Source organism: Amorphotheca resinae (genome assembly GCF_003019875.1).
Source record: "Amorphotheca resinae ATCC 22711 unplaced genomic scaffold M430scaffold_7, whole genome shotgun sequence".
In the NCBI taxonomy this organism is placed as follows: domain Eukaryota; kingdom Fungi; phylum Ascomycota; class Leotiomycetes; order Helotiales; family Amorphothecaceae; genus Amorphotheca; species Amorphotheca resinae.
Genome location: NW_020194477.1, coordinates 1,285,179 through 1,307,058, shown reverse-complemented (window position 1 = coordinate 1,307,058; position 21,880 = coordinate 1,285,179). Strand labels below are relative to the sequence as shown.

The window sequence follows — 21,880 nt, the reverse complement described above, 5'->3', positions numbered from 1 at the left end:
TTACTTAATGGGCTGCTACGAGATACTGCATGCAGCTCATTCTTGAATCCACGGCGAGTCGCCGTATATATGGCATTCTAAACCATCTAATTATTTCAGACAAGATGCAAGGCTGTCCCTTTCCATGCTATTGGGATATGAACACACTCGTCCCGCGAGGCAAGCTCTGCCAAGTGCCATGAAGATCTTTCAATCTCTCCCTCGAAGGGACACATGACTGCTCTTTGTCAGCCCCCACGTCGAGCTCCAGAAATACCTTCTACATTTCCGGCACCGTTCCTCCTATCCTCGCTGTGATTTGTAGGTCAGGTCATTTTAAGATACCAAGTCTTACAAGGCAACCATAATTTGCCTTGAGACAAACACGAAGCCCCGGAAATCTAATGGTTTCAGCGAATATTCCCGTTGCATTGGGCTGCGCAAGTAACGCTGGTAACATGCAACTACCCGTCGGCCCTACTTCAGCAATTTGAGCGTCAGCCCATAAATCTTCTTTGCCTTCCTGTGCATCAGGGACCCCATGCGTTGTCTGACTCTAAAAGAAAAGAACAAGAACAAGAATAACCCCTTTCCATGCCGTGCAATGTCAGAGTCTTCGAGAAGTGGTTCGCAGACGTGTGTCACGGTACACTAGCAAGAGGCTATATAATCTTCTGGAATGAAGTCTTCTCCCTCATAGGTTTTCCATCGGTTTCTAGATAAAGTTATCGTCGTTCAAACGAACTATTGTCTGCTCATCGAACACGGGTTCAAAGTGCACGATGGCAGGATTCAGCGGAGCTTTTCGCACGTCCGTGGGCCGCGATGACTTTCTCCGATCCGCCGAAGATGAAGCTTACACGCAAAGCATCATCGCACGGTTGATGGGGACAGACTGGTTCTCTCGTAATGATAATGTCCGGCTGGGTGGTTTGCGAACAGCCTCTGCCCTTGGGGGACTTCCGGATAGGGATTCTCTCAATATGGGGGATGTTATCAGGAATGAGGATATTAGACGGTCAGCTCGAACCCGTTACTTATATTCCTCCTTTTTGACATGGCCGTCCAAACTAAGTGAGGGAGAAAGCTGATGGCTTAGCCTGACATAGGATCAATGCCGTTGTCCAAATTGCCAACGGCCAGGTTACGCCGAACATGAGAAACGCAGAGATCCACCCTAAGTTGTCAACATCTGATGGTCGTTTCCCAAGGGAATTCGATATCCCGAGACGAGTTGATGATTTTTTGACTATGGAAAGTGAGTCTTCATGCACAGTCTCTTCCCTCCCCCGCCCCGGGCCCAACTTGATCTCGTCTACCTGTATCCTCCATCTCTTTTGCTCCCCTTAACTTCTTTTGCTAACCCATATGATAGATAATTCCATAGATCGGATTCTAATTGCCTATGGCCTCCCTCGCGACACCTCCTCGTTCCGCAGACCAACACCCCTCTTACAAAATCGCGATTTCCTCGGTTTCAACCTCGAGGCGGCGAGAGAAGCAAAGCTCTTGACATTATTCGAGTATCTGGGCCTGGACCTTTGTAGTGAGAGGAGATTAGGCGGTGGCATGGGTAGGTTTAGTGGTGGTTTAGCGTGCGGGAATAGGGGTATCGGTCTTTGAAGTAGTAGATGGGCGTTTGTGTGCGTAGTATTGGATTGCATTCTTTTCCTTTGGGTTTATAACCAGGTGTTTTGCCAGAGGTCAGTCATGAAATATTGCTTGAGTTGACTTGGACTTGGGGGGCTTTTTGTGTATTTGGAAAATCCAGATTGAATGCCACGGCGTCGTATCATCTAAATAGCTTCTTTATTCTTTCCGGTTTCTTGTGATTTAGTCACATATCAGGCGGGCATCATCAAGCCAAGTCTCAGACAACATGTTGCTTGTTCTTCTCATTACCCTCTGATCCACGCCCAACCAACCAACCCACACGATAGTCACGGATGATTGATTACCCTATACATTCTTCAACCCCAACCCCATTCGAGCTCCCCCCCACATTTAGGGAAAGGATCTTGTTCCCCGCACATACAAAATACGAATAGCATGATCGCAGCGGGAAGATGCATATCTTATAGATGTCAGCTGGAGCAAACGAGACGAATGACTTTTGCTCCTCTTATTATGTAAATAGTTCCCTAACCTATAATAAGAATATCATTCATTGGAAGGATTACGAGTCCGTATCAAACGATTGAAAGACAATGTTTGCTTGCGTGAGGTGAGTCGGGTATAAGACAGGGGATTTAGAGGAGATGAAGAAAAAAGGATGGATATCAGGTGAGAATGTGATGTGATGATTCATATAAAGATAGGTAATTATGGAATAAAATCAAAAGAATGTGGGGAACCTCGAGGAATTGTCGTATTCGAGCTATGTAAATTGGAAGGTAAGGTATGAGGAATATAAGAGAATTAGATACTTCCAGGATATTTCCAGGATAGGTATTACATAGAAATCAGGACACATGATACCCTCGGTTAAGGGGATCCTACCTACTCATGTAAGGTTTATATAGTCTTTCTAGACCCCTTACCTTTACTCTTCAATCGAGTCCTTTCCTCCCGTTTGACAATGGGTTGGCACTTCCACGAGGTCTTGGAGATCCCTTGAACTATTGTCCTCGTCTATGTGCCAGGACTGGCTATGTATAGGCAGTTGAGATAAGGTTGTTGTCTGATATATCGTCGTTGTTTGATATATCGTTGTCATTTGATGTACCGTTGTCATTTGATGTACCGTTGTCATTTGATATACCGTTGTCATTATTTAGGTGTTTTCCATTGAATTAAGCAAAATAAGCAGACTAGAAATACGGTACAGTAAAACTGCCGTTCAATAAGTGTCGCGATATCCTGGAATGGATTACTGGCGTCTTTCTTGGTATCGTTGTGCTGTGGTAAAGGTTTCTTAGCTGGGACCAGCCAAGTTAAGGTTGAACTAGATCGACTTAACCGGAAAAATCATAAAGCAGTGTAGGTAGAAAGTTGTTCTCAATATGAGGGTTCTATTGAGAAAAGTGGCAAGGCTCCACCCAGCCTCGCCCCAAGGCTACACTGTAGCCTTGCGCTCTAAAATATGACACCTTCTCGCCATAACTGGGTTTCGCAAAACTGCGACGTGCAACAAAACTTTTTACCCACCTATATCTCTACCCCACAACCTCATATCAAAATTCTAAAGAGTGTGTTTTAACGCCCTGATATAGCGCTTCTTGAATATAATGATTTTATTTATCATAGAGCATAGACATTAGGTAAGGCTTTAGGGATTTGGCTCTACCACGCGCTAATTAGTGCCTGGGCTGCCTGGGCTGCCTGGGCTGCCTGAGGCTGCATGAAAGGTGAGATTTCAGAGAGAGATCGGTCACGTGGGTGTTGCTATAGGCAACCGTTCCTCAGGCCGGAAACAAACATTCGACGGTGAACTTACAACCTTCAACTTGTAACATTCAACGAACACCACGACGAAACGCCAAACACCAGACACGATGTCTGCCTCCGAGGATCTTATTGATTTTGATATTATTGAAAGCCAAAAGGAGAATATCCAATCTTTACCCGGAGGACGATCAGCGCGCACCCTCGCAAACTTGTTTTCTCCATCTCCTCTTCACAAATTATCAACACCAACACCCTCGGACACACAGAACCTCAACGATGCGATCAGGCAGGAATATGAGACCGAGCTGCTTAATATTGCCGAATCAGATGATCCTCTAGATATCTATGATCGTTATGTGCGATGGACACTCGATGCATATCCCTCTGCGCAAGCAACACCAGCATCACAGCTGCTTCCTCTCCTAGAGCGCGCGACCAAGACTTTTCTCAACTCACCACAATACAAGAATGACCCTAGATATTTGAAGCTTTGGTTATCCTATATTCGTTTCTTCTCAGACACTCCACGCGAGACATTCGCCTTCCTAGCTCGTCATAACATCGGTGAAAGTTTGGCGCTGTTTTACGAAGAGTTCGCGGCATGGCTTGAAGGCGCAGGAAGATGGACGCAGGCAGAAGAGGTCTACAAGTTAGGCATTGACAGAGAAGCGCGGCCAACACCACGACTCCTTAGAAAATATAACGAGTTCCAGGTCCGATTCTCGCAACAGCCCGAGAACCTGAATGAGCCATCATCTCCGGCCTTACCCACGGTGCGCCCTGCGTTGGCTGCGAAAATTGACCCCTTTGCTGCTGCAGCTCCACGAGATCCTCAAGCGCCAAGGCCCAACTCTGGCATTGGAGGATCATCGACAACAAAGAGTGGGCGCCAAAAGATCGCCGTTTTCTCGGACAACGATGCTGCTGCTCCAGCCTTGGCGCCAGGGGATGCAACGAAAGGATGGCAGAGTATTGGTTCTCTAGCAGATCGCAAGAAAGAGAATATAGTAGAGCCAAAGCCATGGGTGGGAGAGACCCTGAAGGCAGGAGGGAAGAAGAGCAGTACCAAAATTGCGGTATTCAAGGACGAGGCAAGTTCAACTTTTCATTCCACTCCTCGTCATACAAATATTGATGATCACAGGACTAATGATTGGCGATTTTGGCGCTTTGTAATTCAGTCTTTACCTCAAACCATGTGCCAACAAATTCCTCCACCTGCTATGCAACGAGTGACGGTGAATCCGAAGAATGGGAGGAGTGAGCATGTTTTCGTTAATCTTGAAGCTTTATACCCAAACCCCAACATACCGGGGACCGAATTATGTTTTGAAGAGTTGATAGCCGCTCATCGCGGGTGGCTTCATAAAGTGTGGAAGCCGGAGACCGCCCGGCAATCGAATGACTCTGCAGAAATGGAGGATAGAACAGAAGATTCTCATATCAGCAATGATACAATCAGCCGAGGAGTCTCGGAAAAGCTTACTATAGCTCGTGATCCTGTTATGATGGATGAAAATGGAGCGGTTAAAGAGCCCAGCCGTGAAGGGAAAATCAGGAGGATGAAGATTAAAGAAGTCAATGAGACACAAATTAGTGAGTGTTGTCGTACAAACACTTATAACCAAGCTCACAGGAAATAGTCAAGGCAAAGCTCTCATCACCGTCTGGTCCTAAAATGACAAAACGGAAGGCTGCCAAGGAACCCACCATGACTCTTCATACTCGGGCTGCTACTGATGAAATCTACGATATCTTCAGTCAGCCCTTGAAATCGGCAAATGACGAGGAAGACGATGACGAGACTGACGATGACGATGGGGACATGACAGATGGAGACTACACCAGCGGAGGTGAAAGTACTGGAACGGGTCGATTGGTCACCACCAGTGAAGCAGGAGACGACGATGAAACTTCAGATGTGAAAAGTGTCAGTGAATGGTCTGATTTCACTGCCAGAAAGCATATCCCAAACCTTGATGACGATGAAGACGACAACGACACACGAGCCTCCAAGTTTAGTGAGGCAGATGAAGACCTCGAGGCCATCGAAATTGAAATCCCCCAATCTTTAGAAGCACCTGAACCGGCAGTTGTCACCCCTGTCTCCCCAGAGCTTCCGCCAAATCCTCGGACGATGTTTGTTCCCATTCCCCCTGAAGATTACGAACCCCCAATTCATCCATATCGGGACCCATCCCAAGTCCCACAACACCGTCTCCCGTTTATGACACCAATTGCCGAAAAGACAGAATCATCAATAGGCCTTGCAACGGCAAGGGAGGAGAAGGACTACTTTGATTCGAGGACACCCAGCAAGTCCAATGGGTCAACTATGCCGCCTGTGAGGCCCATAGACGGAATTGGCAGTAGCCCTTTCAGGGAAATCGTTAATGAGGCTATGCCGGAGAAGATTGCGCAACCTCTTTTGGGCAAGAGTCTGAAGTCTACTAAGACAACCGCAGCGGCAGTAAAACCCCAAGCTGCTGGTGCGCCACCAACGAAAGAAACGGTCCCCAAAGGGCCCATTGTTAAAGATGCTCAATGCAACCCGGTAGATGACTACACTCGAAACCTCATTTTTGAGGGTCTACAGCCACCTTTGCGTACGTACGAAGGGTACTTCGAGCATCAAGACGAGTCACACGGTCGCGCTGCTGAAATCAAGAAGTTTTCTAAGGCGATGGCCAAAGTGAACAAGAATCCCAGTGATAAGACGGCAACCAACATCGCCATGCCACCGGTCTTGCGCTTTCCTGGAACAGACAGACAATACTTGCTCAAGCGTGAACTTGGAGCTGGGGCGTTTGCCCCGGTATACCTCATTGAGAACGTCGCTGTTGAAGATGGGCCTGAGTCAGATGATGCACCTAAAGCCGTTATGGGCAAAGGAGCATTCGACAGCGCAGCTCGAAGACCCCTTGAAGCATTAAAAATGGAAGATCCTCCCTCAGCATGGGAGTTTTACATCATGCGTCAGGCAAAACGACGTCTCGGTGTCTCCCGAGCCGCAGAAAGCATTGTCAGCGCCTACGAAATGCACATTTACGCAGACGAATGCTATCTCATCGAGGAGTACCGCGACCAAGGTACACTTCTAGATCTCATAAATATTGCACGTGCAGACGCCACGACAACAGGAGGAGTCATGGACGAAACACTCTGCATGTTCTTCTCTATCGAGCTGTTCCGTACTATTGAAGCCTTACATTCAAAGGGCATCTTGCATGGGGATTTAAAAGCGGATAACTGTCTAGTTCGCCTCGACCAACTGTCTGATTCCGACGTATGGTCAGCTAAGTACAGGAAAGATGGCACGGGAGGCTGGAACAAGAAGGGCATTGCACTTATCGACTTCGGGCGAGGCATCGACATGAAAGTCTTCCGTCCCGACGTGCAGTTCATCGCAGACTGGAAGACCGGGCCCCAGGACTGCGCTGAGATGCGCGAACTTCGTCCTTGGACCTATCAGATCGATTACCACGGCCTGGCCGGGATTATCCACTCTATGCTCTTTGGCAAATATATTGACACGGTAGCGGATAAAGGCACGGGCATCGGCGCCGGAGCGCAGAAGCGGTGGAGGATCAAGGAGGGTCTAAAAAGGTATTGGCAGACCGAGATCTGGAGTGCCGTCTTTGATCTGCTCCTGAACCCTGGGATGCACGTCGAGAGTGAAGAGGGGAGTCGATTACCCGTACTCAGGGGAATGAAGAGTATTCGGGAACAGATGGAGACATGGCTAGAGAGTAATTCGGAGAGGGGCGTGGGCTTGCAGGCGTTGGTCAGGAAATTGGAATGGGCTATAAAAGAGAAGAGAAGGTGATTTTTCCGAATGGTTGTCCATGGAATAATGAATGGGTGTCTAATGATGATATGACAGGCGTTGATTAGGGTTTTGGTCTTGGGTTTGTTTGGAGGCGCGATTGCCTGTTCTCTCTCTGCTTTAGAAGTTATAATGTTATGATGCATAATTCAATACTCCAACCAATAAAAGGGGAGAAGTTTTAACATCGAAAGCAAGAAGTTCGAGCACAGTGAGAAAAGCGAAAGCCCCTCGAAAAATATTCAATGAACTATCTATCTTCAAGCCAAAATTGGAATCAACTTTGAGAAACACTTTTTATTTTATCTATCTATCTATCATCTATATGCTGACAGAGTTTCCCAAGCGAGGAGGCGCAGAACATGATTTGATGTATAGATACATTCGAGGACGGCTAACAAGATAGAGATATCCGACTACGCAGCAGCATGACTCTGACACCAATTAACCCACTCAATAAAGAAGGCGGCCTGGATGCGGACCTCGCGCTGCACCCACGCGACCTGGGTATCCCTATAGACGTCTGCGATCTGCGCGACGGTTGCCTTGTCGACGTTATACAAGCTGGAAGCTACGAGGAGACTCGCGGTGCTTGCGGCTTTGGCGAAAGCGTGGGAGGGGTTCTTGGAGGCTTCGAGGTGGATGGCTTTCAGGAGAGCGAGTTGGGCGGGGATGTTGAGGTCTTTGGATGGGGTTGGAGAAGATGAGGAGGGATCGTCGGCCTTTTTGGTCCGCCGGAAGGATTTGGCGAAGACTTGGATGATGGAATGGGCTTTTGTGGCGAGCGCTTTGGTGGTTGTGGTGCGTATCAACTGGAGGAGAGGGAGTAGGAGACCGAAGGCTAGGGGATTGGTGGCTTGTTTCTTAGCGTAGATCTCGAGGAGGTCGAGAACGCGGGATTTGAAATTTATCATTGTCTCGCGGGCTTCTTTCTGTTCCTGTTTCTTGTTGGGCGCCTTTTTGCGCTGCGAGAAGACCTCGACGAGCTTGGCGTCGAGCGCCATCATTTCAGAGTCCGTCATGTCGGCATCGCTGTCTTCGGCAGCTTCTGCATCTTTGTCAAGACCCTGCGTGCCGAGGATTTTGGCGAGCTCTTCATTGAGCGCTTCAGCTTCCGCGTCATCCTCAGGGGAGGAATCGTCAGATTCTGAAGCACTGTCTTCGCCTTCTTCCTCCTCTTCGTCTAGATGTCCGTTCAGATGGCCTTCTTCGCCGTCCATGTCGACGACTTCGACATCCGAGTCCATCTCCTCATCTTCGTCAACATCCATTTCTTCCCCATTCTCGGGCTCCTGATCGAACATCTCTTGTTGTCCTTTCAAACTCTCACTTGACTCCAGCACATCCGTCATGAGCTTCAACCCACCGGCTGTGATAACATCCATGAAAGCAGTGATGACATGCTGTGCGACTTTTCGAAGTAGAGCAGATGGTTTGGAAATAAAAGATAACAGAAGCTCGACCAAGACTTCAGATGCTTCCACGTCCGAGTCATCGGTGTCTTTGTGTCGAATTAACTTGTCATAGCATAATTTTAACTCTTCCAGGACAGATATGGCATCGGACTCGCCATTATAGAGTTGAAAGATGACCAGAGAGTAGACTAGAGCCAGGGCTTGAAGGGGTGCCTTTCGTCGATCCTCCGCCTTTTTCGCCTGCTTCAACAGCTTCTTCATGATAGAAAGTGCATTGTCTTTCGCATCGGTGACATCTTTGTCCATCGCTACAGCATCGGGTGCGAACTTTTGCAGTAAATCGCAGGGATAATGAAAGGCTTTCAAGTCGGATAAGAGATGGGTGAATGCCGACATCAGACGATCCCGGAAAAGAACCCGAGTTTTCTCAGAAAGAGGTGGTGTACAAGCGTACGTATTAGTGTATGCAATGTTTGCAAGCATGGGGAGACCGGCCTCGCCGATCCAACCTGAGCTTTGAGCCTCATCTGTTGCATTAAGTCGCCGAATAATGTCAAGTGTATAGTCACCAAATAGCGTTCTACGCATGTTCGCTTCATCTGATGTGTCCATCCTAATTATAATGAGTCGAGTGCCAGTATGTGTAAATGGACTAGACTTACCTCTCAACATTCAGAGCCGGGTCCCGGAGAGTATCTATCACCTCTTTGACAGTCGTTTCGTTAATCCTGCTCAAAAGCTGATCGATAGTCTTGGTCTTGGTCACTCTGTCAAAATTGTAGGATCCATATCCTCCGATCAGACGAGAGAGGATAGTTGGGAGAGTGTAGGGATGGGCTTCCACGGTCTGAAGGAGCACCTTCAACGACTTGTCCGCTGCTCGATTTAAAAATCGATCCTTTTCCTGGATCTGATTGATGAGGCAACGAACAAGATTACGACTGAATATACTTGGAAAGAACTTAAAGTATGAACCAGGATCCTGTAGCACCTTTTGGAAGAGGAGGAATCCCCAAAATTTGCGCTCGCTGGATGCTGAACTGGAAAACAAGTTTTCTAGAAATCATCAGTACAGGATATGCGTAGGATGTTGTAAGCGCTACTGACCATCGACAGCAACTTTCCAGAAATTCTCAAAATCCGACAGAACACCGCCCTCCTTTGTCTTCTGGGTATTGGCAAACCGTGCCAATACAGTATTCCAGACGAAATGCAATTGAGGATTCCAAACTCCCGAATGTTTGGCTTGCTGAATCTTCGTCTCGCCATCATCATTTGAAGAGCTTTCCTTTAATGCCTTGGCGAGAGTCTGAAGGCGATCCAACGGGTTGCCAGTTTTGCCCCACGGTTTACTTGAAAACTTCATGTTCGGGAATCGATCCTTTGCCGTGATCCAGATCCCCACCCCCTCTGGTGTTATGGCTAATCCCTCATCGTAAAGCTTGTCCAGCGTATATTCTGCCTGAGTCTGGTTCATTTGAGGCAGCGCCTCCATGATAACCCAGCCACATTCTTCTCGGATCCATGGCTTCTTCTTCGCCAACTCCAGCAGCTTCTCCAATATAGTGTTCCAGGCCTCACTCTCTTCGGAAATTATCTTCGCCCGCACGAAACTTTGTAATCCAAACAGCAAGCCAAGGAAATGATCCTTCTCCTCTTGTCCGCTGGTATCTCCTTCTGGTTTCGTCCCCGCGAGCAGAAATCCTAGAACTTTGTCGAATGTCAAGCCAGGATATTTTTTCTGCACGAGCTTTTCTGTGCCAAACAATTGCCTCAGTATTTCCGTCAATACAACACCCCTTCCCAGTCTGGCGCCCTTTCTGCCACTTGCTAGTCCTCGGAATAGATTTCTTTGTAGATGTCGTTGCAATGTCAATTCAGGTACGCCATCCCCACCGAGAAGACCGGACACAATCGCATTGGCTGCATTGAGTCGTTCCGCACTATTTTCGCTTGAGAGGAGTTCGTAGAGTTGGCTTTCTCTAGGATTCAAAACGCCTTTGGGGTTGTCTTCGAACGGAGAAGAGTCGAGTGGGGGTGGAGAGGTTGCGGTTTTGGTGATGGCGTTTTTGGACTTATTCTGGTGCTTTTTTGCAGCAGGAGCTGCTGAAGAGGCATCCTGAGCTCCTCTCTTGCGTTTGCTACCCATGCTGGAGAATATTGTATGTTACGAGGACGAGTCTGCTGAGAAGGAGAAATCGATGCTTAGAGGAGCAATTGTCTGGGGAAATTCTTCGAAATATTTATTCTGCCGCGCTAGGATCAAACCAGCCGCGTTCCAATTGGACCAGGTAAGGCGGACGCTAAGGTAGTGTGCTTGTTACCTATAGTGGCTTAGCTCTGCGTCGCTCCAGCTCTCCCTCCTCTCAGCCTCATCGACAACAAACTACCTACCTAGGTATTTCACCAAGAATATTACTACTATCTTGATTCCTAAGTTTCATAAATCCAAGTTTCTAGTCAACCAACAACAACGCCGCCAACTTTTTCTCCTGCATTCGTCTTGCCGCCTCTTGATGTTGAGAAGCGGATTGCTGAACTTCAAAGGATGCCAGACGAAATTGTTTTCCTCAAGGGTAGAGAGTCATCGTTGTACTTGCGATCGAGATGTATCGGAAAGGAGAACTTTATAGATGGAGTCCATTTATATACTTTCAAGATGGTAAAATTGTAAATAAAAAAGATATTCACGCCAGGCTGCTCTGGTGAGTCGTGACTAGAGCTATGAAGTTACAGCAGCAACACATGGGTACCTTTGCTTGCATTCTTGAAGGGAGCTGCATCTGATAATTCAGGTCATTCTGGCTCTGGCCAAGCAGTGAGGTAAGTGATAGCCTTTCTCCCCCGTCTTTCTAGTTACGGATGGGCCGACATTTAGATAGTCTGGACTCTGAAGCGTGTGGAACTTAGAATACAATCCATAATGACCCAGATACTGATTGACTCAGACTTAAAGCCTACGAGTATAATCAACAATAACTGCAACTGATTTCATTGATTGATCGTTAGGTCGATGATCATATATATCATAATTATATTTTCGTGTCTGGTTATGGCTTCACCAGCTTCTTCATCATTCCGCTTTGTACCAAAGCCCTAATCAACTCAATGGTGATATCAACACCTGTTTTCACAGCAGCATCGTCGCTATCAACTGGAACGTGTAGAAATACCACTCTCCTTTCCTCCTCTTTCTGGTATAGATATGCCAGGCTGGAGTAGTAGATGAAATCGCAAAGATACCTGCCAGCATCTTCTGAGATCCTGACATCGGCAGTTGGCAGTGCAGTCCGCCACCTCCGCCATACATCGTCGATATCCACATCTGTCAAGATCTTCTCTGGCATGCCATGCCAGATCCACTTATCACCCTCCTCCTTCTTCCTCTCTTCATCTTCCAAAAGCTCATTATCCACATCTCGCATCACATAGCCATCACGGTGTCCGCGACGCTCTACGCTGTAGAACTTCCTAGCTGTGGCCATCCCGATGTGTACCATGTAGTCGATCTTCCGTCCCTCCCAGAGCTTCGGCACCAATTCCCTGACTGTTTTGTACGCAACCCTGATCGGTTCCGGGTGCACGAGGATTCGGACGGGTGGATGCTCAGCGATCAAGGAGATATTGGACGACCTAGGGTTCGAAGGTGGGAGGACTGCGGGGAGGGACTTCGCAATCTCCCACGAGGGGTTCAAGGGATACTGGGCTCGGAAAGGCTACGAACAGCTTGCGTTAGCATAAGGTAAGGTAGGTTTGCATCAGCTTCCCGTCCTTCCCGCCCTTCATCATGTTCATGCAGTCATGCAGCAATGCGACGACTCAGACGAGGTCCTATTCGGAGAGGGGCAGAAACGCACACCGTAGCCGGTAACCAGTACCGTGATCTCATCATCCTGATGAGGGATCCCTTCTTCGTTCGAACCCATTATTTCCCTTGCGTAGTCGTGAGGACGAAAAATGAGGGGGACTCTACTCAAATAACACGCACGATGGAAGCGTCATAAAGTGGGATGTTGATTAAAAGGCGCACTTATCGATAAGGCACCTTATCTAATCGTTGGTTCGCTTAGATAAGCATACCGAAACAGACGATTCAATTGCACTCGGCAGTTCGTCATCTAGTACTCTCTTCTATTACTCTTCACAATAATACAAAGGTGCCTAGTACATGTCTTTTAAGAGACGTTTGTCTTTTTCTGATCCCCCTTTACAAGCAAGATAGGAAGTTGGCAAAGCCAGGCATTATCAATTGCCCGATGTAATCAGCAGTTACCATCTTCGCACCTGCAGACTGCAGACTGCAGTCGGGGACTCAGGGCACCCACTACAAAAAGTCTCGGGACCGGATGGCCAGAAGAAGCAATATCTGGCAGAAGCAAACATCTGCCCCGAGCTCCCCCCATCCTTTGAGCAGGACCTGTTTGTAAAATTGTAAGTTGTAACGACTCCATTGATCACCGCGGATTATCAGATTCAATAGCGAGGCTTCCCCTTCCCGATCTATCTCGAGCTGGACCAGTCACACATCCCTGACCACCAGTATATTATCAATATGACGGACGGCCTTATGTCTTTCTCTGACTCGCGACTATTAAAAATCCTAAAATGAGCTCTTGCGCAATTAATGGATTATTGAGTGTTTAGCAGATTCTTACCAGTAAAGCAGTGCTCTGGAATTTTCTTCAAGAAGGGAGAAGGGGAGGAGATGTGGATATATTGAGATAGATACAATTTATTTATTTATAAACAACAAAGAACCTCACCTCCCACCCCCCTTCTAACAATATTACCCATCCCCAAGTAAAAAAAAGGGGGCTCGGCTAATCCCCTTTTCACTCCTATCACCCAAATCCCAACACCCCCCCCCCTAATCCACCCCTTAATCCGCTCGCTCGCTAATCTCAGTCAACTACGAATACGCACACCCGTCGTCTCCCTATCAATCCCGAATCCATAGCACAGCCGCGGCATTTCCATTTCCCATTTCTATTTCTATTTCCACCTTGCTCTTCCCCCCTCCAAACTTCCATCTCCATCTTCTCTCTCTTCAAGAACATCAAGACATTTCAAGCAAATCTCTTTCTCACCTATCTGCATATTCCGTATATCTAAAATAATCAACGGGTAATTCGCAACAAGCTTGATCTATCTATCTATCCTTTATCTGACTGATCACGAAATCCAGAAAGAGGAAAAGAGGAAAAGGGAAGAAGAAAAATGTGTTTCAAGACCTCGTGCCCGACTTGCAGTATGTTATTCCCTTCCTTCCCTATCTAATCTAATCTCATGATATTTCTCTTCATTATTTTTGGAAATTTTTTGGTTCTGGTTTTTGGGAGGGAGTTGTTGGGACAGTTTTGAGGGGTAGAGAGAGAGAAAAAGGAGGGGTTAATCTGATTACGTGGATATTTAGGCAAGACGACATGGCAAGGCTGCGGAAGCCACGTGCCGAATGTGATGGATAACGTGCCCAAGGAGGAGTGGTGCGCATGCACGCCGCAGGTCGAGAAGGAGGGTAAGAAATACCCTCCTGGAAAGGCGAGGTGATTTTGAGGGAGTGTGTCTGTGTGTGAGTGTGTGAATGATGAGTGATGGGATGAGAGCCGGAATGAATGGATGGATGGATGGATGGATGGCGTGGTTGGAGTTGACTTTCTGGTGGAGTTTGAGGGGGAGAGAAGGGAGAGGTTTGGAGGGAGGTGTTTTGAGATGATGGCGTGATGTTTAGAGGATGCTTGATGAAGAATTGCAAATCATTGTGATATCTATATCTCGGTCTATCCTCTATCCGTCCCAAAAGCATTTCTACGTCGTACGTTGACGTTGTACATCTCTAAATCACACGATGGTCATGGAATTCCTCTAAGGAACGGTTACCAACTCACCATCCTTTCGGAACTGACCACGGTGATATTGGATGGGCCACTTCACCTCGACGCCCAGCTTATACGCAACTCTGAACACCCACTCCGGCTCTCGTAAGAACTGTCTGGCAACCAACACTATATCCGCCTTCGTCTTCACCCCCCTCTCGTTCTCGATCTCGACCTGGTCTCTTGGACCCTCCTTGCCGTTCTCGACAATACTCTTGGCGGCTTCCGCCTCGGTGATCAAGCCCACGGCACCAATCAACAAACCCTTGATTCCGGCTTCGAGCAGCTCGGCGCGGATGCGGGCGGCGATATCGACCTGGTAATCAACGTTATGGCGCGGGATGACCTGCTTCTCGTGGTTGCCGCCGGAACTGACATCGAGCAAATCGACGCCGAGAGCGGGCAGGAGCTTCGCAAGGCGGATGGTAGACTCGACGTCCCAGCTCTCGGGCTCTCCAGAGTTCTCCATCCACTCGGTGGAACTAACCCTGACCAACAACGGCATGCCACTTGGGATCACTTCCCTGACGGCCTTGATGGTCTCAAGCAGAAGCCTGATACGGTTCTCAAAGCTGCCACCATATTGATCCGTCCGCTTGTTGCTGATCGGGCTCATCCAGGAGCAGAACAAATATCCGTGCGCAGCGTGGATCTCGATGACATCGACACCCGCCTCTACTGCTCTCTTCGCCGCGTCGCGGAAGCCGTTAATCAGATCCTTGATATCCTGAGCGGTCATCTCTCGCGGCGTGGCATAACCCTTACCCCATGGAATCGCGCTGGGTCCCATGACGTCCGCGGGCCAGCCGCCCACGTCCTCTGTTGCAAGGTCCGATTCGCCCCTGCCGACCAACCACGGCGCAAGCGTGCTCGCCTTGCGCCCTGCGTGGGCAAGCTGGATGCCAAGCTTCTGGCCTTGGGAGTGCACGAAATCTGCGATGCGGCGGATCGGCGCGATTTGAGCGTCGCTCCAGAGACCGCTGTCTTGGGGCGTGATGCCTCCATTGGGGAGCACAGATGTAGCTTCGATGATGGTCAGGGAGGCGCCGCGGAAGCTGAAGGCGCTCAGGTGTTGGAAGTGGAAATCAGTGAGGAACCCGTCCTTCGCTGAGTATGTGCACATAGGCGCGACCTAGAGCGCGGGTTAGTTACTAGGATTGCCATTGAGCACTGCAACAAGGGAACAAGAACTGATTGCATACCCATATGCGGTTCTGGAAAGTCACATCGCGGATCTTGATGGGCGTGAAGAGCGTGGGAGGATTAGGGGAGAGGGCCGTTCCGGCAGGTGGGGTTTGCGCCGGCGTGTAATAGGGCGTATTGGCCGCGGCCACGTTGACTGGTGCCATTTTAAACGGGAATATAGAAGGAAGGGATAATCAAACAGAACCAGATAAAGATACAAGAAGAAGAAAAAGAAAAGAGAGCAATGTACAATTCGCAGTAGATATAAGGGACAGACAAGCTTGGAGGGGTCGGATGGGCAGAAATATTGTATTTGTAAGCGGGGCAAGGCGGTGTAAATGTCGATGCCGAATATCATACCCGCGTTTCGCGTTCAATATCATTGCGACCGCATTTCGACAACTACAAGAACACCCAAATAGCTTTCTCTCAAAGCAATATCGAGCTTCGAATTGCCTGACGATACCAGAACTTGGAGTTACAAGTGAGCCTTGAGTTGGTAAGGAGGAACTTGATCTGATTTCATCTACCTCCGCGCGCATTGAAGAGGCAGGCTCCCGAGAACTGAAAATTGAAGAACTTGATAACAGTGGGCCTCGTTTGATCTTTCCTTCCTTTCTGCAAATCTGACAAACCCATATCGAATTCGGGGGTTCGGGGTTCAAGCAACCGCCAGTGCGGGTCGAACCAAAATACCATATCCTCTTTTGTCTTTGTTTTCAATTGAGCGTCTGTCTATACTTTGGATTTCCAGCGCTTTCTCTTCTTCAAGAGACTACTCTTCATGGGGTTTTCGATGCTATAATCCAGCTCATTAGCTGTGAGCCTGTGATTAGTTAGGACTGTGGTTTGCTCTAAAGCACTGCTAGGAGGGAGGTTCTTCTTCGATCACTTGTCCAATTCCCCAAGTCTTGACTCTCAAGTCCCAGATCTTCTCCCTACCCGATGTTATTTTATTATTTAACCCAAGACCCAATACTTTCTCAATAACTCCTCCTCTCTATTCCTGCCTACCATCTCCAACTCCCACTCCCACAATCCTCCCAACTTCCCATATGGGACCTTTCAATAAACAGTTTTATACTTATACTGTACAAACCCATCCCTCCTATCTCTCCTTTCATCCTATCTGTCTCTCATACATACATACATACATACATACAACTAACTAATATCAAATATCCCTCCCTGGAAAAACTCACAAGAACTACCTTACCTACCTGTCTAACATAACACATCATATAATCTCCGTCTCAAACGAGTGTGGAGCAAGTATCCAAGGAGATGCAACTTACTTAGTGTTTAGAGGCTGCTGATTGATGCGACGACGCTTCTGGTTCTCTTGCTATAGGTATGTTGTTATTGGATGGGGCTATAGATTTCTGCCGGGGAGAAGGGGGTAGGGGGAGTTTCCAGCGCGCAATACAGCAGCAGCCATGCGGCAATTATCTCGTGAAAGCTGTCGTTATTGTCACTCAGAGGATTTAATAAATAATTCAGATATCCGGGTCATTATATCTGTCATCAGTGAATCGTACGTATTGACAGAAGAGAGAAGAAACAAATCACATCTCATTTAAAGATCTATATATGGATATGATCTCTCTTAGCAAATTCACGTGGTACAGTTCAAAATAACTTAGCAAGATTATCATCCTTGTACGATTCTCTATGTAAGGCTATGTACAAGAAAGACATTCCTTGTCTGTCAGGCATTCAAGAGATGATGAATGCTGGGTCAGACAGCAAATATGTACGCGTATATTTTTTTCTTTTTAAAAGGTTCGTGGTCATCATGAAGGTATTCTGCCGAATTTCATCCTCGTTTCCATCCTTTCCTTTGAATCGTAACGGGTCGTGAGAAGAGAAAACGCCGAGAGCCCACCCTGTCCCTTTCCCAAACCCAGATTTAAAAGAACTCCTGGCTTTCTTGGAGGAAAGTCAAGTTGAAGTTGAAGTGAAGCCCGCCCTTGGAGAGAACAAATGAAAGACATTAGGAGGAGGTGGTGCACTGTTTATGCAACAAGTGATGCGTGTGTGCTGAATGAGAAGCAGACGAAATTCGTGAAGGGTCAGGAATGCCCGTGGAATCAGATTAACTCCTGCCAGTTCTGTATCCCCTGGCATCCCAGGAGCGTCAATTCGTGAACATGCCGTCGTGCAAATACGCAAAGTAAGGAAATATTATCATGACAGAAATCTGCAGATATCTGGTCGAAACTTTTGTTGAACGCCACCTTCTAATACTCGGATTATTTATTGAGAAGTCTCTCGTCGAGCAGCAGCCTCACGGCTCCGAATCTCCTTGAGCTTCTGATCCAGATGTGATAATCGCGACTGCAGCGAAGGCCCCTCGCCAAAATCGAAGGATTCGATCGATCGACGGGTTTGATGCATAGTTGCATAGCTACCGCGACGGATCGTAGCGTTGGCATCTGGGAAGAGGCATCGAGGGAATGTCTGGCTTGGGATCGACTCAGAGAAGGGAGATCCGAGACGGGGAGGACCGACATTGCCAGAAGGAAGGAGCTGAGAAGCGCCAGTAGAAGGGCCTGCAGCAGATCGGGATTCGATGATCTCAGAGGGTGTAAATAGATTTGGGGCTGTCTGAGATTTAGAGAAGAGGCCAGGAACCCGATTCAGTGGTTCATCCGGACGGCGGCGGAAGGCTTCATCACCAAGACTAAAGCCACGGCTTCTGACACGACGTTGATTGCTTAGAAGCGGGCCACCAAATAGTTGCTCATCGAGAATGCTAGGACGTATTACTGCTCCATTGGGGCTGAGTTCTTCCTCCAAAGGATGCTGTGCTCGCCGCTTCTGGGTACTGTTCAGAGAGCGAGACTCATCGAAATGAACAGGAGAACGAAGGAACGGTCGTGGTGGGATAGTATCAGATTGTGTGCGAGATGAAGGGCACTCCAAGACACTCAAGGTATTCGAGGAACTTGGACCATACGTATGGGCAAATGGCGAGCCTAATTTACGGTCTTGACAGTCATTGTTGAGTATGAATGATAGACCTCGTGATCTACCAAAACTATGAGGTCTGAAAGCCTCCCGTGGTGGAAAGCTAGAGGCGGCCGGAATATCAAACGGATCATCCGACGTTGCAAGCTTGGCAAGGGGTCCATCAGGTTGCATGCTCTCAGCAGTGCTGGTTGTCAAAGACAATGCAATATCTTGGGTAGTGAAGGACGAAAAGTATGGTGGTTCGGGTGTTCGTACGTGAGATCGGAACTGCTTAGAGAAAGGAGTAGGGCTGCGAGATTGAAGATGACGATGATGACGGACAAGATCCGAGTCCGTACTCTTGCAAAGTTCCCTCAAATGTGCTCTGGTCGCGTTGCTTGAGTGCGGCCACTGTGCATAGACTTTTGGGGTCTCTGCGGTAGGTGTAATGCTTTCGCCCTCAGACGGGGCCTCACGTGGCGCAGGGCTAAGTCTTGAAGATCGTTGAGCCGCTGTAACTGCCCTCGGACCCTTCCAGCTCCTCTTAGCCTGCCTAGCCACTCGGTGAACGATGCCTTGAGGGGGTATGGCACTGGGACCGATGCGGAAAGGGGTGACGGTGGGATCCTGCAGATAGAGGAGATATGTATCCCAAAGATGAGCGCTCTGCTCCTTGGTCCATGGGGCATCGGTTCTGGCCTTGCTACGAAGCTGCTTATTCAGAGGCGCAACTTCTTGAGCAGGCTCCTCACGGTATAGGGCCTTCCCCTTGCCTTTCGAGAAAGACGGAAACTGGAATGGATCCGCAAAATCAGAATCTGGACTGGTGCAGCTACCATCTTCAGATCGATGGGATACTCGGCTGCCACTGTAGAGTGAATCATCCGAGAAGTCGGAGTTGTTCGACATTGCGGATGCTGGTCTTTCCAGATTGTCAGGTGAGGTCATGGAATCCATCGACCAGTCTGGGCGTTGACAGCCTTCCTTCATCGACAGCGTAAGGATTGGCGTCTTTGGCGGAGACGCGCCTCTGAAATCGCGAGGTTGCGGGGAGAGGAAGCAGGACGTGTCGACCGTGAGTGCTTCACGATCGGCCATCTCGAAATCTTCTGATGTAGGAATGGCTGCTTGTGGTTCTTGTATCGTAGGGATCATTACATCTGCTGCAGCGACGGACGCGAGAAACTGTTCGGTCGGGGCGTGGAAGCTCGAAGCGTTGCGCCTCCGAACCTTCAGTCGCGTCGGTCGAGGGGCGGAAGGCGGTTGCAGTTCATCGATTGCCAAGGGCTCTGGGGTCGTGGGGCGATCTTCGTTTGGACGGAATCGAAAGTCTCGAGGAAGGGATGTAGACCCATTCGACTGTTGATAGAACATCTTGTGCAGGTCGGCGCGAGGTATGTAGTGGCGTAAGGGGGTCGTGAACGGGACGCAAGGAGATGATCGAGGGGGTTTGAGATTTCGGGTTGTACAGGACCGATAATGAGTGCGCGGTCCAGGGCGGTTGTGTTTACAAGAGAAATATAGTACACCAAGCTCTCTGAATGAATCGAATCCGAGAAAGGAAAATCGCGGTTGTTGGTGTATCGGGCCTCGAAAGTGAGCTCGGCGCGCGATCTTCGAGAGCGCGATTTGGCACCAGCGTCGAACGTGCGCAACAATGACGCTGCAGCTCTCGCTCGAGATATCTTCCTAGAAGGCGCAATCCCTCAAGGGCGGTACGGAATGGGCATCTGGGGATGGTGGTGGGAGAATTGAGTGGCTGGGCTTTGTGTGTTCGAGAGGTACCTCAACGACTGCGCAGCAGCGGCAGTGGTGGAATAGGGAGGATTGCGAAGGAGGATCGAAAGTTTCGAGAGATTTCAATCAAGCAAAGCACTTCAGTTGTCACGACAGCCAGTATGATGTTGTAGGTCGACCGTGCCAGAGACTCCGCACTTTTCTATTGCTCTTTGTGGTTGTCGTCGTCGTCGCGAAAGCGCGAAGTTGGTGTCTATTGGATAGTGTCGTTCACGACGTCGTGTAATTCTCCGACAGACGTTCTCGGCCGTGTCGCTGACGTCTGCTGGGTAACAGGCAGCTAGCAGCAAGGAGCAAGCAGCAAATAGCAAAAGGAAAAGACAAAAGGAACGAACGCGATGGAGATGAGGATAGGTGGGTGTCGGGCGGTCGCAGAAGCACAAGGCAGCAATGAGAGTTGAGCTGCTAAGGTTGCAAATGTCGAAGGAGAGCGCGAGCAAGAGAGGTAGAGCACTCAGTACTTAGTGGACAGTACTCCCATCGGCCAGTCGAGTGAATGGTAGGTAATGGTCCTGAGTGCGACAAGAATTCCCAATTGGCGGGTGAGTTGCGGTGTGAGGGGGGGGCAGAGCGCGCTTCTTCACGTCTTCACTCGGCACTCCTCTGATCCTGGCCCTTGTCCCTTCCTGGAGTCCTGCAAAGGCCTGTTCTCCTGGATACAGCAGAGCAGAAGGGATGGATAGGTGTTCGACGGGGGGGATGTGGAATGCGATGCGATGCGACGGGAGAGAAAGGGAGAAGAGAGCGAACGAGCGACGAGCGAACGAACGAACGGGGGCGAGTGGGCGCTGGGCGCTGGGCGCTGGGCACTGGGCACTGGGCACTGGGAAGACCAGAGGTGAAAGCGCAGGGGCCGAAGTGCGCGACGCGGACCTATGCAGGTGACGGCGGAGACAAGCGCGACTTTTCCCACTCCACTCGCGAGGCCATGGATTGTGGATTGTGGATTGTGGATTGTGGATTGTGGATTGTGGATTCTGGTAGATTGTGGATTGTCCAGGATCCAAAATAGATCAATCAGGTCTTGACCCTCTTAGGTGTGCGGCCATACATGGCTGTCCAGGTGTCCGGCACAGAGGGGAGGGCGTTGTCTCTTGTCTCTGGTTTCGCGTCAAGTCCGCGTTTCTCTGGTCTCTTTTTCCCTTTTCTTTTTATATCTCTTTTTCCTTTTCCTTTTTATACCCCCTTTCCATTTTCTTTTCTTTTTTTCCTTTGTTTATATCTCCTTTCACTCTTTGCCTCAGGTACTCTATTCTTGCAGTATTCTTCACCGCGGCATGCTACTACCTATTATTATATTATATACCGTAAATCCCTTATCGCAGACATGTTATTTCGACTAATTCCTGTATAAACTTCTGCTTGTGGCTTGATCTAATTACGTGCTCGCTTCACGCTTTCGATTCTTGGTATGGCGTCCCCACCAGACTTTTTTAAGTTTTAACCCTCAAACAAAGACTTGTGAA

General features: G+C 48.7%; 7 protein-coding genes across 7 annotated transcripts; 3 read left to right on the top strand and 4 right to left on the bottom strand.

The window, feature by feature from the left end:
- Window positions 1-761: 761 nt before the first annotated feature.
- On the top strand, window positions 762-1,602 carry M430DRAFT_19878 (hypothetical protein; the record flags this gene model as incomplete). The annotated part of the gene is made up of 3 exons (XM_024864175.1): window positions 762-997; window positions 1,089-1,237; window positions 1,355-1,602. 3 exons carry the CDS (start codon window positions 762-764, stop codon window positions 1,600-1,602), a joined length of 633 nt encoding a protein of 210 aa, XP_024720420.1.
- A 1,871-nt stretch (window positions 1,603-3,473) lies between these two features.
- Window positions 3,474-7,192, top strand: M430DRAFT_19877 (hypothetical protein; the record flags this gene model as incomplete). Its single annotated transcript, XM_024864174.1, has 2 exons — window positions 3,474-4,962; window positions 5,010-7,192. 2 exons carry the CDS (start codon window positions 3,474-3,476, stop codon window positions 7,190-7,192), a joined length of 3,672 nt encoding a protein of 1,223 aa, XP_024720419.1.
- Window positions 7,193-7,496: 304 nt separating this feature from the next.
- On the bottom strand, window positions 7,497-10,802 carry M430DRAFT_141423 (hypothetical protein). The gene is made up of 3 exons (XM_024862712.1): window positions 9,715-10,802; window positions 9,270-9,663; window positions 7,497-9,220 (listed from the first exon to the last, which is right to left on the bottom strand). Exons 1-3 carry the CDS (start codon window positions 10,754-10,756, stop codon window positions 7,609-7,611), a joined length of 3,048 nt encoding a protein of 1,015 aa, XP_024720418.1. The 5' UTR covers window positions 10,757-10,802; the 3' UTR covers window positions 7,497-7,608.
- An 855-nt stretch (window positions 10,803-11,657) lies between these two features.
- On the bottom strand, window positions 11,658-12,533 carry M430DRAFT_28629 (hypothetical protein; the record flags this gene model as incomplete). The annotated part of the gene is made up of 2 exons (XM_024865807.1): window positions 11,658-12,323; window positions 12,465-12,533. 2 exons carry the CDS (start codon window positions 12,531-12,533, stop codon window positions 11,658-11,660), a joined length of 735 nt encoding a protein of 244 aa, XP_024720417.1.
- A 1,291-nt stretch (window positions 12,534-13,824) lies between these two features.
- Window positions 13,825-14,154, top strand: M430DRAFT_102698 (hypothetical protein; the record flags this gene model as incomplete). The annotated part of the gene is made up of 2 exons (XM_024860815.1): window positions 13,825-13,855; window positions 14,021-14,154. 2 exons carry the CDS (start codon window positions 13,825-13,827, stop codon window positions 14,152-14,154), a joined length of 165 nt encoding a protein of 54 aa, XP_024720416.1.
- A 315-nt stretch (window positions 14,155-14,469) lies between these two features.
- M430DRAFT_19874 (hypothetical protein) lies at window positions 14,470-15,829 on the bottom strand (the record flags this gene model as incomplete). Its single annotated transcript, XM_024864173.1, has 2 exons — window positions 14,470-15,612; window positions 15,683-15,829. 2 exons carry the CDS (start codon window positions 15,827-15,829, stop codon window positions 14,470-14,472), a joined length of 1,290 nt encoding a protein of 429 aa, XP_024720415.1.
- A 2,092-nt stretch (window positions 15,830-17,921) lies between these two features.
- Window positions 17,922-19,991, bottom strand: M430DRAFT_19873 (hypothetical protein; the record flags this gene model as incomplete). The annotated part of the gene is made up of 1 exon (XM_024864172.1): window positions 17,922-19,991. One exon carries the CDS (start codon window positions 19,989-19,991, stop codon window positions 17,922-17,924), a length of 2,070 nt encoding a protein of 689 aa, XP_024720414.1.
- Window positions 19,992-21,880: the final 1,889 nt, after the last annotated feature.

Bases quoted from the DNA above. Each gene is read 5' to 3' on its own strand.
- M430DRAFT_141423 (XM_024862712.1), bottom strand. From the start codon at position 10,756: ATGGGTAGCAAACGCAAGAGAGGAGCTCAGGATGCCTCTTCAGCAGCT. The intron at 9,664-9,714 runs GTCAGTAGCGCT...GATGATTTCTAG, and splicing joins CTGGAAAGTTGCTGTCGATG to AAAACTTGTTTTCCAGTTCA. The intron at 9,221-9,269 runs GTAAGTCTAGTC...CATTATAATTAG, and splicing joins CCGGCTCTGAATGTTGAGAG to GATGGACACATCAGATGAAG.